We start from the raw sequence: 18,340 nt of genomic DNA, 5'->3' as shown, positions 1-18,340 counted from the left end.
TGACGTCCCCGATGAACACCAAACCACCACCTGCATCGCTAGTCATGCAGAGGGTCACCACACAACTGCCACCACCAAACCCCCCCCCCCCCCCCCCCCCTCAGTGTACACTGCTCCACTTCGACATGACGCTTATCACTGGGTCCAGACGGAATGGCACAACATTGATGGCTGTGTCAGCGGGTGTGATCAGTGCCATGTGGAATGATGACAGCCCGCTCTGCGAAGAGCTGTGAGCTCAGAATCGTTAGAGAGAGTCTGACCCATGGCAATAGCTGAACCATCCACCTTGGTGGCCGCTGAGTTCGTCACTGACACTCCATCACGTGCCCGCGTGGGCTAGCTGTGGGAGGGGGGTAGGGGCAGGGACTGCACACCCGGCACCGAGGTTTCACCACCCGCCACCCCCAGCGACACTCGGTCACCATCACGATTCCTGTGGCTGTGGAACAATCACACGGTATTACAAGTAAGGTGGAACAGTGTGTTTAATATTAACAATTATTTACAGGTGCCCTACCCCTACAACTAAACTGTGCCCTTCACCCGTGCCAACTTACTCAGTGTCTATCTTAGTTGCCTTACGGGCCCTACCACTACGTCTAAGTGAATCCCCAGATGATACAGCAGGAGTGGAGGAGGATTGCTGCAAATCGCCCCCCTCGACTCGTTTCTCCTTGGCCAAGCGTTTCCTGGGGCGACCCGGCCTTGATGGGCCAGGCTGCTCTGCGGGCGTCTCGGGTGACATTGTGCCACCCTGCTCTGCCTGCTGCCCACCCGATGCACCAGGGATGGGACGGGGGGAGGCCGAGAATTCCGGGACGTCCCGTGATGGAGTTAATGGGACGGGCCCCGAAACCTCCTCCTCCCCTCGGGGAGCCCGGTGGCCCCCGGGACTCACTTTGGGACAGAGGTGCGAGCGGGGAGGTTCCCCGTCGCACCACCGACACCTGGCGCTGCCAGTCCTGGAGGCCTGCAACGGTATCCACCAGGATCCGAAGGTTTGCAGAGACGGAGTCCAGGGAGTTAGACATTCCCGCCAGGGACTGTGCGATCTCAACCTGATTGTGCACGACGCCATCCAGCACATGTGTCAGGCGGTTGATGCTCTCGGCGACTGACTGCTGCGACTGGCCAATGACCTGCTGAGACTCGGCCATGGCCCGCAGGGCGCCGGCAATGTCGGTTTGGCTCTGGCACATTGCTGCCTGTGAGAGGGCAACCCTGTCCAGGGCCGAGGATGACGCGTGCACATTAATCCCAACGTCTTGCATAACCTGACCCATTGCCTCCACCGCGGATGCCACCCGTGCGGTGTCGGACTGGGTCTCTGCCATGAGCGGCACCACTCCCTGCTCTTGGACGCGGATCGACTCCTCTAACAGCGTCTGCAGAGTCTGGAAGGAAGCCCTCATCCCGTCATTGTTTCCCTGGGTTTCCTGAGGCATCGGCTGTGCGGGTGGGTTGAGAAACTCCAGGAACTCCGAAAACGTCTGGGAGCCAGCTGCATCCTGGGCCTGGTCTGGCCTCCGTGAGTCCGGGCCCTCTGTTGCTCCGACCTCCACCTGCTGTACCTGCTCATCTGTGATGTGACAACCAGACTGTGCCCCAGGAGACTCATCACTAAATAGGCCCGCCGGGGTGTGTATCTCTGGGATGATGGAAGTGGTGGGAGAAAGCAGTGCCGCAAGCCCGACGCTCTCAATGGTTAGGTCCTCGTCCAGGGTGTGGGGCCGCTCAGCGACAGGAGGGTTGTCCCTGGCCATTTCTGGTGGTGGTGGTGGACCTCGAACCCTCTGTGCGTCCTGGTCCGCAGATTGGGTTGGGGCAGATAGGGCTGCCCGCTGATCGGGCACCCTCTGTTGTGAGGCCCCGGGTGAGGTGGCGGCAGATTCGTGTCTCCGTCTGCAGCCAGACGGCCCTGGTCGTTCGGCATCACGTCCTAGGGAAGAGAATGAGACGGGTTATTTCGATTTGCTCGGCAGGCCGCTGGACGGTCCCAGTGGGCAGGGTGTGTGAAGGGACAGAGGATGGGGAGGTGTCCCAGTGGGCAGGGTGTGTGAAGGGACAGAGGATGGGGGGGGGGGGAGGGTGTTTGTCAGGGAGGGTTGTCTCACTTGCTGCAGTTCCGCCAACCTCGCATTGCGCGATATCGCGGGTGGCAGACCCCCCAACAAGGTCCAGTGCCCTCTGTTCAAAGGTGCTGAGGGGGTGCATGTTGGGCGAACCCCCTCCAGTCTTGTGCCGCTCACGGTGGTTATGACCGGCCTTGGCCTGTTGGGGGAGGAAACATAGGTAGATCATTACAAAACGGTAGGTCTCAGAAGTCCGTTCTGATACTGGCACAGTTTGGGGGGGGGGCAAGTTGTCATCAGATGATTGCATCTCTCCTCGGGGCCAGAGCGCTGGGTCTGTGACAACTTTGTGAACCACCCTCAAATAACTCTGCCCCAATCCCTCTCCCCCCCCCCCCCCGGGCAGTTAAGGGGGAGGGATGGTTGTGACTAGGGGGCACCCTCATGGCACTTACCCTGGCAGACCTGGTGAGGTCATGTAGCTTCTTTCGGCACTGCTCTGCTGAGCGAGGGGTCTGCCCCACAGCACTGACGGCAGCAGCCACGTCACGCCAGGCCTGGCGTACCGTGCTGGCAGGTTGACGATGCCCTCTCCGCGGGCGGATGATGCCCCTCCTCTGCTCCACGGCATCGAGCAGCGCCTCGACGTCTGCATCAATAAAGCGAGGTGCAGCTCGCCTAGGCTCCGACATCCTGCCCGACAGATTCTGTGGTCGCCCGCGCCTTTTTACGGCGTCGGGCGGCGTCACATGGGCGGGTTCGTGTCGTCGTCGCGTTCCGTCGTCATCACGCACGTAATTGACGCGGCCGCGCTGCTAGCCCATTTCCAGGAAGTGAATCGGTCGGGAAATGAAGCCTTCGCGACCGTCGTAAAACGGTCCCGATTTTTACGACCGTTTGCCGACTTTCCGCGGGTGCGGAGAATTTCGCCCTGGATAGCTACTCGTTGACAGTTGATGCACAATGGGCCAAATGGCCTCCGTCCTATTGTAAATTTCTATGATTCTATACATACTAAAGAAAACACTGTTGAATACTAATAGTGACTGATGGATTTAAATTGCAAACACATGCTTAAAACACAAATAATACATTGATGTGACAGTAAACATAATTGTAATTTAAAACAGAGAGGATGAGCATCGACTTTAAATTCATCTAATGGAGGAAAGATCAATATTAAGAAGTGCATCACCATGGGATCATATGTTATATTTTCTTTCTTTGTCCTTACATAATGGCAAAATATTATAAACAAGCCCAATTAAGGGCAAGTAAAATTATGTTCAATAAACAGAGCACGTTATGTTCATTTGAAAATACATCCCAATTAAAAATAAACATCAGGTAAACTATAAATAATTAGGTTCCTGGTGTAATTAATAAGTGTTATCTTTTCAAACGTTATATGTAATAATGTTGACTGCTGTGAACCTCACTCAAAAGAAGCAACAAAAGGCACACATTTCAACTTACATATTTTCTTCTCCAACAATACAAATTGCTGAGAGAAGCTTGATTACATCTGTCATCATATTAGGCTGCTTCGGATCAATAGCTCTGGCCAGCAAGAATATACTTCGTTCTTCCCCCAAGATTCTTTCCAATCCATACTAAAATTAGTGAGGTGGCAGATTTATTGCATATTAGTCACAAAATTACTTTTTCAGGTTTACTGAGTAATTTGCAATCAATACTAAACAAATACATTTGCATTTATTTTCTAAAGCAGTTATAAAAGCTTGCCGAAGACCATTAGTTGCAGCTCAATGTGCCTGCTAACATTGCATATGCATGGATATAATTTTCACAATTGGGCAAAAGAATAAATAAATTGCAAACGGTTACATTGTCTATTCAATATGTTTGGCCGTGATCCGGATAGGTATTCACCCACACTTATCATGGTTTTGAAGCTTGAGGAGTTTATTAAGGGTGCCCAGACCTTAAAGTGAGGTTAAGGGTCCCCCACACCTCCCACCCACAGACATCTTGACCTCCAGCAGACATGGGCCACACAGCCAGCCCTGGGGGAGCAACCTCACCCCATCGCTAAAGGTCTACGTGACCCTACCCCCAAGGTATGAAGGTGACCCCAACCCTACACTCATTCATCCTTATAGGCATTGGGGCACTGCCCAGGTGCCAGGATGGCATTGCCCTGCCCTTAAGTATCCGGGGGCCCCAGCGTGGCCATCATATCTGGTCTCTGTTTTTGGAGACCAGTACAAATTTGCACCGGCATGAGGCCTGGCCAGTGCGGCCGGTGACTACCGGTAGCCAGGAGATGGAGACCTCAAACGGATGCGCATATTTAAATGAGCCTCATGACTCATTTAAATATACTTATCTGGATCACGCCCAGCGTGGGTGTGATCCAGAGTGTATCGCACCCGTACAGAAGCTTGTAAAGAAAAAGTGGCAAATGATGAAAATTTTTTAGAATTGCTATGTATTTGTGAAAAACATACAGCAAATCCAGCAAATCTGAAATAAGATCAAACGTCACAGCAAAATCACTTTTAAATAATTAAGTTACCTTATTGTTCATAAACGCCCTCAAACACTGAATCACTTTATGTTGGCTCTTGCGATCACTTTTTTCTTGACTATCATGAAGATAAAACAAAACTTTTATTTTAATTCAACAACATTTCAATAAGTAGATGATTGAGCAACTTGAAAAGCAGCATTAGGAACTGCACTTACTGCTTCTTAGTGAGTAATTTCTCCAGGATATCCAGCAGCTGGTTCAAACCTTCATGTCCAAAGCTTCCTACCCAACTGGGGAAAAGAAAAACAAATAAATTCAACCACAAAATGAAAACCTTGGAAAGTGGAAATGATGGAAGCAATCAATCATGCTGCACTACTGAATATTTTTCAACAAAAGAACACAATGATTCTATTCCAAAATAAGGATTTTCAGTAAATATAACTTCACATTCGAAGACATCACTCATGAGTATAAACAGTATAAATTTTAAATAATTTATGTCAAATATTTTTATTTTTCACTATAGCCAGAATTTCATTCCCTGGGAGCAGAGTGGCGGAGGGGTTCACTTAATTGACCAGGTAGATACAGCAGTGGAGAGCTGTTGGTTTCCTCGGTCTCTGCTCCCCCGACCACCCCGATTAAGGCACGAGCAGCGGAGGTCGGGCTCAACCTTTGCACTCCTAGATTAATTGAGACTCTTAAGTGGCCCATTACTGACTACTAAAGGGTTTCCTTCAACCAGCTCTGGTATTTAATGGCTATGGCAGTGACCCCCATCAACCTAGCAGAAAATCACAGGCAACTCCAAAGTTGCCATTGCCAAGGGCCTATGCCATATGGCAAGACCTTAACAATGCCTTAGCAACCTGCCTGAGGACTCAAGAGGTGCTCTTACTGGGGTCTGGCTGACTGGCCCTGGTGAGCCAACCGCACTTAACTCTATTCCTGACCACCAGTGAATGCGCCTGATCTCAGGCCTACTGCTGTACCAGTAGTGGCCACCGCTCCCAGTGGTGCCACTGTCACTGAAGAATTACAGGCCTCTGATTCGCCGGAAGATCTTAGAGACAGGACTTTTGCGTCCAAAAGCCCAAGAACAACAGTAGTATACAGTTAAGATTTAACTGATGTAACAAAGACTGACAAAGATTTGGGCAGCATGGTAGCACAATGATTGCTTCACAGCGCCAGGGACCTGGGTTCAATTCCCGGCTTGGGTCACAGTCTGTGAGGATAGTCCACATTCTCCCTGTGCCTGTGTGGGTTTCCTCCGGGTGCTCCGGTTTCCTCCCACAAGTCCCGAAAGACATGCTTGTTAGGTGAATTGGACAGTCTGAATTGTTCGTCAGTGTACCCGAACAGGTGCCGCAGTGAGTGACGACCAGGGGATTTTTACAGTAACTTCCTTAATTTAAGCCTACTTGTGTCACTATTAAAGAATATTGATTATTATTATTAATCACATCGGGGTTGCAGAAATGACAGGATTACCAGCAGCTATCCGGCCAGTTGACGGGGTGACTATCGCAGCATTGAATTCAGCCCTTAGTGAACTACAAATTGTCTTTGTCAACCACTGTCATGGCAAACATTTAAATCAATGAACGTCAATGTTTCAATGCAAAACTCAGACCCATTTTTCTACAGTACATCTTTTCAAACAAGACAAGTAGAGCTCTGAAGGCTGCATTCCTTAAAAAGTGTCATGCGAGAGTACCTTTAAGAAATGGATGTTTAAGCAATGTATCTTTAAGAAATGAAGCAGCTCATATTACTGAAGTGATGTCAGAGGGTGGGGGGAGCTGAGCTGAGCTCACTTCTGCTGTTGGTTTCAGGTTTTGAGGAGAAAGCTGGGAGTATTTGTGTGTTTTGCAAAAAGCTGCAAGAAGAAAACACAGAACTGGTCTGTTGATGTCTGAAAATCCAAAGACTATAAGTATATTGAATGCGGGGCAGCACAGTGGTTAGCATTGCTGCCTACGCCGCTGAGGACCCGGGTTCGAATCCCGGCCCTGGGTCACTGTCTGTGTGGAGTTTGCACGTTCTCCCCGTGTCTGCGTGGGTTTCGCCCCCACAACCCAAAGATGTGCAGGTTAGGTGGATTGGGCACGCTAAATTGCCCCTTAATTGGAAAATTAAAAAAAAAATTTAAAATAAAAAAATAAGTATATTGAATGTAACCTCATGTCTATTGTTAAAGGTGAAGTCTTTTGGAGGTTTGAAGGAACATTTTGAGGGATTTAGTGTTGTATTATTTTCGGGGTTATCTTTGAAGTAAGGCGTGTTAAGTGATCCAACGTTTATTTAAAAGGTTAAGTTGAATTCATGGAATAAACATTGTTTTGTGTTTAAAAACCCACGTGTCCATAATTATAATACCACGCCTGGAGAACAAACCGTCTGCTTCAAAAGCAACAATCCATTAAAGGAACTCCATGATACATTTTGGGGTTCTGAAAACGCCTCTCCCATAACAAAAGACAATGTTAATTGTATTCTCCCCACCAAGAATGAAGTTGCATTCAATATCTTTGAAAACAAAGGTCACAGATAAAAAAAAGATTATGGAGAAAGGAACTGTTATACCCCCCACAAGGACCATGGGGAAACAATCATTGATCTCCCTGTGTGGCTCCTGAAATATGAGCTCTCTAGGTAGGGGCAGAGGCCAACCACCTGGGGCTTGTTAAAGCAGGGGATAAAACCAGTCCCAACTCTGGGCCTGATCCAATCAATCCTCCCAGCAAGGTCTGCACTGGGTGTTTTGTAGGAGAATTAGAAGGGTTATTAGGAAAAACCCTTTCACCCAGAGAATAGTTGGTGTTTGGAATTCACTGCCCAGATTGCTGGTTGAGGCAGAAACACTCAATTCATTTAAAAGATACCTTGATCGGCACATGAAGTGCCATAACCTGCACGGCTACAGACTGGGTGCTGGACAAGATGGACTGAATAGCCTCGTTTTGTGCCACACCTTTTCTGTGGTTTTATGGTAATGTTGAGCACTTCGTAGAATTATAAAGCATGAACATGTGTTATATATATCAACCAAAAATGAAAGCAGAATTATTTAATCCTGCAGGCGACAGTTCTCAGTTATTACTTTATTTTCACACATGTATTTATTAGAATCTATAATGATTCTTCTGGAAAACAACTTCTAATTTCATTACGAAGGCTGTTTGACAAAACCCTCAGGGATGCAAAAAGGTTGATGTTGTATACAACAGCTATTACATTTCCCACACTCCATATTCTGCAATTAATTTCTGTAATAGTGTACATTGATACAATAAACATACTCACATCAGTGTGGTGAAGATAGAATAAAACTATTAAAGCTGTGCTTGTTCTTCTTAATGAATTGAGAGGTTTTAAATATACTTATGCTCCATGGAATAAGATTAGGTCAAATTGTGGCTCATTAGCTTTACCCCGCAATAATAATATATGATATGAAAGTAAACTGTAAACTACAAAGATCTTACAGATTGAAGTACCATGTAAAACATCAAGTTGTTGTGTAGTTCATTACTGGCACATAGCTTGCATATGAACAACCAGATAATCAACATACGTCATTCCTGCCAAAATACTCAAGTCTGCAGTCAGTCAATTTTAAGGTCCAGCAAAAGCTCATCATTCCTCAGATGAAAACATCTGAAAAAGTGCAGGAATGATCAAATCAACTATTCAAATAAACTATCTTAAACATTTGGCATAGCTGAAAGACACTTTTTAGTTTATGTGAATTTGTTTTGCAAGAAATATAAAATGAATCCAGCTTACACTTGACATCACTATAAAAGGAGCCGTGTGTTTTAATGCTGGTCAGAGTGGTCATTGGTCACAGTGACTAAATATATTTGATAACGTTTGGCCCTTGTACTGTCCAGTAGCATATGGCATTTGAAAGGATCAAAGTGAATCTGTCCCAACATAAAGAAAATGCACAATTATCGCAACTACTGCCAAAGTAGAATCCTATATCATTTACTGTCAGGAAATTTGAGGTTTATTTCTGAAAGCATTGATCACAGAGAATCAATCTTCTAGTGTTATCTACAGGTTTTCAAGCACATTAGGCATTCTGGGAATGCAATCTTCTGCTTGGGCAGTTCCTCAGCATGAGGATGACTTGCTCTCATTCCAGGGAGGTGGGTTCTGCAGTGACTGAATAGTCCAATCATGGACCGCAGACTCTGCCACAGGTTTGGCAGGTGATGTTTGATGAGGTGAGTGGGTGGGACGCTCTGGATTATGTGCTCTCCTTCCACTGTTTACACTTGGCCTCGGCATGCTCCACCTTGTGATGCTTGAGGTGATTGTCACCTTTGCGGATATTTCTTCTGCAGCTTATGCGTTCGAAGGCAAGCGATTCTCACGTGTCGAAGGGGATGTAGCAGTTATCTAGGGAGGCTTTCAGAGTGTCCTTGCAACATTTCCCCTGCCCTCCTAGTGATCGCTTGCCATTGCGGAGCTCAGAGCAGAGCACTTGTTTTGGGAGTCTAGTGTTAGGCATGTGGACAATGTAGACCATCCAGCGTGGCTGGTCGAGCATGACCAGTGCCTCATTGCTGAGGATATTGGCCTTGGAAAAGACGCTCACATTGGTATATGCTACCCTGCTAGTGGGTTTACATGGTTTTGCGGGGGCAACGTTAGTCATATTGCTCCAAGGGATTTGAGGTGCCTATGTTTCTGATGCATACAGGAGGGCTGCTCTGTAGACCATGAGCTTGGCGCTGGATTTGAGGTCTCGGTCTTCGAACACTCTGTCTGAAGACTGCGCTGGCTCATTGGAATCGATGCTGGATTTCATCGCGTGTGTGCTCATGCCGAGAGGAAGATCCCAAGGTGTGGGAAAAGATCCACATTGTCCAATGGCTCAGAGTGAGAGAGTGAGAGAGTGAGCGAGTGAGCAAGTGAGCGAGTGAAAGTGAGCGAGTGAGTGAGTGTGTGTATGTGTCAGAAGCGACTGGTAGAGATGTGTTTTCTGGATATTTAGTCTGAGGCCCATTCTCTCTCATGTCTCGGTGAACAGATCAACGATGATTTGTAGCTTGGCCTCCGAGTGTGCACACATGTGGGTATCATCTGTGTGCTGCAACTCGATGATGGAGATAAGAGTGGTCGTTGATCTGGCCTGGAGGCATCAGACGTTGAAGCTTGTCCGGTAGCTCCACTCCAGCGGGGAGCTTCAGGGTGATGGGATGGAGTATTGCCACTAGAAAGATGGAGAAGAGCATTAGGGCGATGATGCAGACCTGTTTGACCCCAGTTTGCACATGTATTGGGTCTGCGTGGTTCCATTGTGGAGAATCACAGCTTGCAGGTCATCATGGAGCAGGCTGAGAATGGTGACAAATTTCTGGGGGCAGCTGTATTTGAGGAGGATGCTCCACAATCCCTCACTGTCGACAGAGCCAAGGCCTTTGCGAGATCGAAGAAGGCCAGGTACAGAGGTTGATGCTGATTCCTGCACTTTTCCTGGATTTGTCACGCGCTGAAGATCATGTCCACTGGATATGATCTTGATGGGCAGAAGCCACACTGAAACTCAGGGAGGAAGTCATCAGCCACTGGGAGGATGCGGTTGAGGAAGAGTCTCGAAATGACCTTTCCCGTGGCAGAGATTAGGGCAATCCCTCTGCAATTATCTCCTTGCCCTTGGCGGAGGTTAGGGAAATCCCTTTGCAATTTCCACAGTCAGACCTGTCTCCTTTCTCGTGGCGGACAATAGGGAAATCACGCTGTAATTTCCGCAGTCGGACTGGTCTCCTTTCCCATGGTGGACAGTAGGGAAATCCCGCTGTAATTTCCAGTCGGACCTGTCTCCTTTCTTGAAGTTGGTCACAATTAAGGCATCTCTGACATCACCCGGCATACTCAGTTCCTTCTAGACAAGGGTGATGAGCTTGTGGATTCTGATCACGGGCACCTCTCCACCACATTTTAATATTTCTGCAGGGATTCCACATGCACCAGAGGCCTTGTTGTTTTTCGGCTGTCGGACCGCTTTTTCGACCTCACGGCGAACTGGGATTGCACCGAGACAGTGTAGGGGTAGCGTGTTGCAGGATGACGTCGAGGGCACTTGCGTCGAAGGCAGCGTCTTGGTTGTGGAGGTCCTCAAACTGCTCTCTCCAGCAGACGTAGCCTGCCTCTCTAACTTCGATCAGTGCCTCTCCGTTTTTGGCTCTCAGTGGGGTGTTTCCCTGGGTACTCGGACCATAGATGGTTTTAATTGCACTGAAAAAGTTACGCACATCATGGTTCCAAACGAGCTGCTGAGTCTCCTGCGCTCTTTCCACCCACCATCTGTTCTTTAGTTCGCAAGTTCTTTATTGCACCTCGGCCTTCATTTGTCTGAAGGCTTGTCTTCTCCAGACAGCCCGTTCCAAAGGTTTGCCTCCCTCCCGACTGCAGCAATAAAATCACCAAGGAGAATCAGCATTTCTCACTTTGGGATGCAGGACAGCAATTGGTCGAGACTGGAGTAGAATGCCTCTTTTATCTTGTCCGTTGCATCTAGGGTTGGGGTGTTGGAACTGACGGCTGTGATGTGCTGCTTCTGGGGCAGGGTGAACCATAGGCCCATGAGGCATTCTCTCACCCTGCAGGGGGATTCGTTGAGCCATCAAGCCAATTATTTTTTATGGCGAAGCCGACTGCGTATAGAACATAGAACATAGAACACTACAGCGCAGTACGGGCCCTTCGGCCCTCGATGTTGCGCCGACCTGTGAAACCATCTGAAGCCTATCTGACCTACACTATTCCATTTTCATCCATATGTCTATCCAGTGACCACTTAAATACCCTTAAAGTTGGCGAGTCTACTACTATTGCAGGCAGGGCGTTCCACACCCCTACTACTCTCTGAGTAAAGAAACTGCCTCTGACATCTGTCCTATATCTCTCACCCCTCAATTTAAAGCTATGTCCCCTCGTGTTGGTCATCACCATCCGAGGAAAAAGACTCTCACTGTCCACCCTATCTAACCCTCTGACTATCTTATATGTCTCTATTAAGTCACCTCTCAGCCTTCTCCTCTCTAACGAAAACAACCTCAATTCCCTGAGCCTTTCCTCATAAGACCTTCCCTCCATACCAGGCAACATCCTAGTAAATCTCCTCTGAACCCTTTCCAAAGCTTCCACATCCTTCCTATAATGTGGTGACCAGAACTGCACGCAGTACTCCAGGTGTGGCCGCACCAGAGTTATGTACAGCTGCAGCATGACCTTGTGGTTCCGAAACTCAATCCCCCTGCTTATAAAGGCTAGCACACCATATGCCTTCTTAACAGCCCTATTAACCTGGGTGGCAACTTTCAGGGATTTATGTACCTGGATGCCGAGATCTCTCTGTTCATCTACACTACCAAGAATCTTGCCATTAGCCCAGTACTCTGCATTCCTGTTACTCCTTCCAAAGTGAACCACCTCACACTTTTCCGCATTAAACTCCATCTGCCACCTCTCAGCCCAGCTCTGCAGCTTATCTATGTCCCTCTGTATCCTATAACATCCTTCAGCACTATCCACAACTCCACCGACCTTCGTGTCATCTGCAAATTTACTAACCCATCCTTCTACTCCCTCTTCCAGGTCATTTATAAAAATTACAAACAGCAGTGGCCCCAAAACAGATCCTTGCGGTACACCACTAGTAACTGAACTCCAGGATGAACATTTGCCATCAACCACCACCCTCTGTCTTCTTTCAGCTAGCCAATTACTGATCCAAACCGCTAAATCACCTTCAATTCCATACTTCCTTATTTTCTGCAATAGCCTACCGTGGGGAACCTTATCAAACGCCTTACTGAAATCCATATACACCACATCAACAGCTTTACCCTGATCCACCTGTTTGGTCACCTTCTCAAAAAACTCAATAAGGTTTGTGAGACATGACCTACCCTTCACAAAACCGTGTTGAGTATCGCTAATCAACTTGTTCTTTTCAAGATGATTATAAACCCTATCTCTTATAACCTTTTCCAACATTTTACCCACAACCGAAGTAAGGCTCACAGGTCTATAATTACCGGGGTTGTCTCTACTCCCCTTCTTGAACAAGGGGACAACATTTGCTATCCTCCAGTCTTCCGGCACTATTCCTGTCGACAAAGACGACATAAAGATCAAGGACAAAGGCTCAACAATCTCCTCCCTGGCTTCCCAGAGAATCCTAGGATAAATCCCATCTGGCCCAGGGGACTTGTCTATTTTGACATTTTCTAAAATTGCTAACACCTCCTCCTTTTGAACCTCAATTCCATCTAGCCTGGTCGACTGAACCTGAGTGTTCTCCTCGACAACATTGTCTTTCTCCAGTGTAAACACTGACGAAAAATATCCATTTAATGCTTCCCCTATCTCCTCTGATTCCACACACAACTTTCCACTACTATCCTTGATTGGCCCTAATCTTACTCGAGTCATTCTTTTGTTCCTGATATACCTATAGAAAGCCTTAGGGTTTTCCTTGATCCTATCCGCCAACGACTTTTCGTGTCCTCTCCTCGCTCTTCTTAACTCTCCCTTTAGGTCCTTCCTGGCTAACTTGTAACTCTCAAGTGCCCTAACTGAGCCTTCATGTCTCATCCTAACATAAGCCTTCTTCTTCCTCTTGACAAGTGCTTCAACTTCCTTAGTAAACCACGGCTCCCTTGCTCGACAACTTCCTCCCTGCCTGACAGGTACATACTTATCAAGGACACGCAGTAGCTGTTCCTTGAAAAAGCTCCACATTTCGATTGTACCCATCCCCTGCAGTTTCCTTCCCCATCCTATACCTCCTAAATCTTGCCGAATAGCATCATAATTGCCTTTCCCCCAGCTATAATTCTTGCCTTGCGGTATAAACCTATCCCTGCCCATTGCTAAAGTAAACATAACCGAGTTGTGATCACTATCACCAAAGTGCTCACCTACATCTAAATCTAACACCTGGCCGGGTTCATTACCCAGTACCAAATCCAATGTGGCCTCGCCCCTTGTTGGCCTGTCTACATACTGTGTCAGAAAACCCTCCTGCACACACTGCACAAAAACTGACCCATCTATAGTACTCGAACTATAGTATTTCCAGTCAATATTTGGAAAGTTAAAGTCCCCCATAACAACTACCCTGTTACTCTCGCTCCTGTCAAGAATCATCTTTGCAATCCTTTCCTCTACATCTCTGGGACTATTCGGAGGTCTATAGACAACTCCCAACAGGGTGACCTCTCCTCTACTGTTCCTAACCTCGGCCCATACTGCCTCAGTAGACGAGTCCTCAAGCGTCCTTTCTACCGCCGTAATACTTTCCTTGATTAACAATGCCACACCCCCCCCTCTTTTACCATCTTCTCTGTTCTTACAGAAACATCTAAATCCTGGAACCTGCAACAACCATTCCTGTCCCTGCTCTACCCATGTCTCCGAAATCGCCACAACATCGAGATCCCAGGTACCAACCCATGCTGCAAGCTCACCCACCTTATTCCGGATGCTCCTGGCGTTGAAGTAGACACACTTCAAACCAGCGTCCTGCTTGCCGGTGCCCTCTTTTGAACTTTTAACCCTATCCCTGACCTCACTACTCTCAACATCCTGTACACTGGGTCTACAATTTAGGTTCCCATCCCCCTGCTGAATTAGTTTAAACCCCCCCGAAGAGCACTAGCAAATCTCCCTCCCAGGATATTGGTACCCTTCTGGTTCAGGTGAAGACCATCCTGTTTGTAGAGGTCCCACCTACCCCAGAATGAGCCCCAATTATCCAGGAAACCAAAACCCTCCCTCCTGCACCATCCCTGTAGCCACGTGTTCAACTCCTCTCTCTCCTTATTTCTTACTTCGCTAGCACGTGGCACGGGTAACAACCCAGAGATAACAACTCTGTTTGTTCTAGCTCTCAGCTTCCACCCTAGCTCCCTGAATTTCTGTCTCAAATCCCCATCTCTCTTGCTACCTATGTCGTTGGTACCTATGTGGACCACGACTTGGGGCTGCTCCCCCTCCCCCTTAAGGATCCCAAAAACACGATCAGAGACATCACGAACCCTGGCACCTGGGAGGCAACACACCAACCGTGAGTCTCTTTCGTTCCCACAGAACCTCCTGTCTGTTCCTCTAACTATGGAGTCCCCAATGACAAGTGCTCTGTTCCTCTTCTCCCTTCCCTTCTGAGCAACAGGGACAGACTCTGTGCCAGAGACCTGCGCCCTATTGCTTACCCTGGTAAGTCGTCCCCCGCAACAGTATCCAAAACGGTATACTTGTTATAGAGGGGAACGACCACAGGGGATCCCTGCACTGCCTGCCGGTTCCCTCTGCCTCCCCTGACGGTAACCCATCTACTTTCTTCTTTTACCTGAGGTGTGACTACCTCCCTATAACTCCTCTCAATAACCTCCTCCGCCTCCCGAATGATCCGAAGTTCATCCAGCTCCAGCTCCAGGTCCCTAATGCGGCTCTCGAGGAGCTGGAGTTGGGTGCACTTCCCGCAGATGTAGTCAGAAGGGACACGAGAGGTGGCCCTTTCCTCCCACATTCTGCAGGAGGAACATTCAACTGCCCTAGCCGCCATTCCCACTGAACTAACTTCCCAACTACTGAAAAATAAAAAAAATAATAAACTTGTTAGTTTAGCAATCCAACGGACAGAGCTTTTTTTTTGGTTAGAGGAGGAGGATGGGTGGGAGACACTACGCAAGTAGTGTTTCAGGTAAAGCTGTCACTCGAGAACAGCCCCTTCACAAACCACCTTCAACTTACGCTGACCGCACTGCACGTATGCAAATCTCCCCGGAACAGCCGTATAGACGACGTTCTTTTGGTTTGCCATTCCAGAGAAGGTGTATCCAGCACCTTATTCTTTAAGCTGGCCTCCTCCTGTCAACCATGTCTCGCTCAGGGCGGCGATGTCAATGTTGTGGTGCCGGAGTTCCCGGACTACGGTGGTGGTGCGACATTTAGGTCTGTTGCTGTGGGGTTGGCCATAAGGGACCTGACGTTCCAGGCCCGAAAATTAATTTGGGTGGAAAATGTCCGCTATGCCACCAATCTTGGTGTCGTCTGCAAACTTACTAACCATGCCTCCTAAATTCTCATCCAAATCATTAATACAAACAACAAATAACAGTGGACGCAGCACTGATCCCCGAGGCACATCGCTAGTCACAAGTCTCCAATTTGAAAAACTACCCTCCACAACCACCCTTTGTCTTCTGTCGTCAAGCCAATTTTATATCCAATTGGCTACCTCATTCTAGATCTCATGCGATTTAACCTTATGCAACAACCTACCATGCGGTACCTTGTCAAAGGCCTTGTTAAAGTCCATGTAGACAACATCGACTACACTGCCCTCATCTACCTTCTTGTTTACCCCTACAAAAAACTCAATCAAATTCATGAGACATGATTTTTCACACACACAAAGCCATGCTGACTGTCTGTAATCAGTCCTTGCCTCTCTAAATTCCTGTCTATCCCGTCTCAGAATACCTTTAACAACTTACCCACCACAGACATTAGGCTCACTGGTCTGTAGTTCTCATGCTTTTCCCTGCGGCCCTTCTTAAACAAAGGCACATTTGCTACCCTCCAATCTTCAGGCACCTCTCCTGTGGCTGTCGGCAATTCAAACATCTCTGCTATGGGACCTGCAATTTCCTCCCTAGCCTCCCACAACATCCTGGGATACATTTCATCAGGTCCTGGGAATTTATCTGCCTTGTTGCACTTCAAGACTTTGAGCACCTCCTCCTCTGTAAAATGCACACTCAAGACATCACTATTTATTTCCCCAAGTTCCCTAACATCCATGCTTTTCTCAACAGTGAATACCAATGAGAAATATTCATTAAGGATCTCACCCATCTCTTGTGAATCCACACATAGATGACCTTGTAAAATCCTTAAGAGGACCTACTCTCTCCCTTGTTACTGTTTTGCCCTTTATGTATTTGTAGAAGCTCTTTGGATTCTCCTTTGCCTTATCTGCCAAAGCAATCTCATGTCCCCTTTTTGCCCTCCTGATTTCTCTCTTAATTCTACTCCGACAACCTCTATACTCTTCAAGATTCACTTGATCCCAGCTGCCGATGCACGTCATATGCCTCTTTCTTCTTTTTGACCCAGGGCCTCAATATCACAAGTCATCCAGGTTTCCCTACTTCTACCAGCCTTGCCCTTCACTCTTAAAGGAATGTGCTTACCCTGAACCCTGGTGAACACACGTTTGAAAGCCTCTCATTTACCAGCCGTCCCTTTGTCTGCCAGCAGATTCCACCAATCAACTTTTGAACATTTCTGTCTAATACCATCAAAATTGGCCTTGCCCAATTTAGAATTTTAACTTTTGGGCCAGACCTATCATTCTCCATAGCTATCTTAAAACTAATGGAATTATGGTCACTGGTCCCAAAGTGATCCCTCACGAACACTTGGTCACCTGCACTTCCTTATTTCCCAAGAGGTCGTCATGTTTTGCCCCCTCTCTAGTCTGGCCATCCACATACTGAATGAGAAATTCCTCCTGAAGACTCAACAAATTTCTCTCCATCCAAGCCCCTATTGCTTTGGCTGTCCCAGTCAAGGTGGTAAAGTTAAAGTCCCCTACTATCAACACCCTATTTTCCTTGCAACCATCTGCATGTCCTTACATATTTGCTCCTCAATTTCCCACTGACTATTTGGAGGCTTCTGGTACAATCCTATCAAAGTGATCTCTCCCTTCTTATTTTTCAGTTCTACCCATATAGACTCAGTGGGTGAACCCTCAGATATATCACCACTCAGTATTGCCGTGATATTCTACCTTACCAAAAATGCAGCTCGCCCTCCTCTCTTATTCTATCTTTCCCATAGCATCTGTACCCTGAAACATTGAGCTGCCAGTTTTGCCCCTCCCTTAGCTATGTTTCAGTAATAGCTAGAATATCCCAGTCCCATGTACCCATACATATCCTGAGTTCATCTGCCTTGCCAGTCAGGCCTCTTGCATTGAAATCTCGACTTTGCTTGCTCTCTGTCCAGTCATGTTTTGTGCACTCTCCCTGTGTTTTATTCCTCTTATCCTTACTGGACCCATTCACCGAGTTATCTACCGTTTGTACTTTGTATTGAGGCCCATCTTTACCTTTGACTTTGGTTTCTCTGCCTTTCATTTCTCCCATTTCTACCTTTTGTTTCTGTCCGCACTTTACTTCCCTCCGACTTCCTGCATTGGTTCCCACCCCCCCGCTATATTAAGTTTAAACTCTTCCTGGTGTGTTGTCCTGTTGAGGGGCAGGAGACACCCAGGGACAGTAACAGAGGAGACAGTGATCTTGGTTTAAATGTATGATTCTGAACAAAGGACATATAACAATGTCAAGGTTAAGTAAAGAAAGTAAAGTTGCCATTATCCCAGATTAACATAGGCTGCTTTTCCTCTTTGGCTATTTAACCTGAGGATCACCACACCTCAGGCGAGGGCAAGGCTGAGAAGTCGGGCCTTCATGAATAACCTCAGCCAGTATAGGAATAACCTCAGCCGGTACAGGAATTGAACCCACGCTGTTGCCTCACTCTGATCACAAATAAACCGTCTACCCAACTGAGCAAATTGGCTAGCGTGTGGGAGAATTGTCCCAATTTTGGAACAAGTCCCTGGATGTTATGAAGTGGAATTTGCAATGTTCACTGAGCTGGATATGCTTCTCCATATCGGAATGCAACCCTGAATGCATGCTGTGTGGCCTGCTCATTTATTTTCTTA

The 18,340-nt window shown here is 47.4% G+C and overlaps 1 protein-coding gene across 4 annotated transcripts in view; it reads right to left on the bottom strand.

Annotated features, from left to right (window-relative positions):
* Positions 1-18,340, bottom strand: part of LOC119977295 (protein diaphanous homolog 3-like) — a 729,004-nt gene that overhangs the window by 543,654 nt on the left and 167,010 nt on the right. For all 4 annotated transcript variants that reach the window (XM_038818049.1, XM_038818051.1, XM_038818050.1 and 1 more), the window contains exons 6-8: positions 4,785-4,859; positions 4,615-4,684; positions 3,552-3,688 (exon numbers count right to left, since the gene is read on the bottom strand). In XM_038818049.1, coding sequence (XP_038673977.1) covers positions 3,552-3,688; positions 4,615-4,684; positions 4,785-4,859 — 282 coding nt within the window. The remainder of the gene's footprint in view (positions 1-3,551; positions 3,689-4,614; positions 4,685-4,784; positions 4,860-18,340) is intronic.

Source organism: Scyliorhinus canicula, chromosome 14 (assembly GCF_902713615.1).
Source record: "Scyliorhinus canicula chromosome 14, sScyCan1.1, whole genome shotgun sequence".
NCBI classification, from domain to species: Eukaryota; Metazoa; Chordata; class Chondrichthyes; order Carcharhiniformes; family Scyliorhinidae; genus Scyliorhinus; species Scyliorhinus canicula.
The sequence above is the reverse complement of the archived record's forward strand: the minus strand, read 5'-3'. Positions and strand labels throughout refer to the sequence as shown.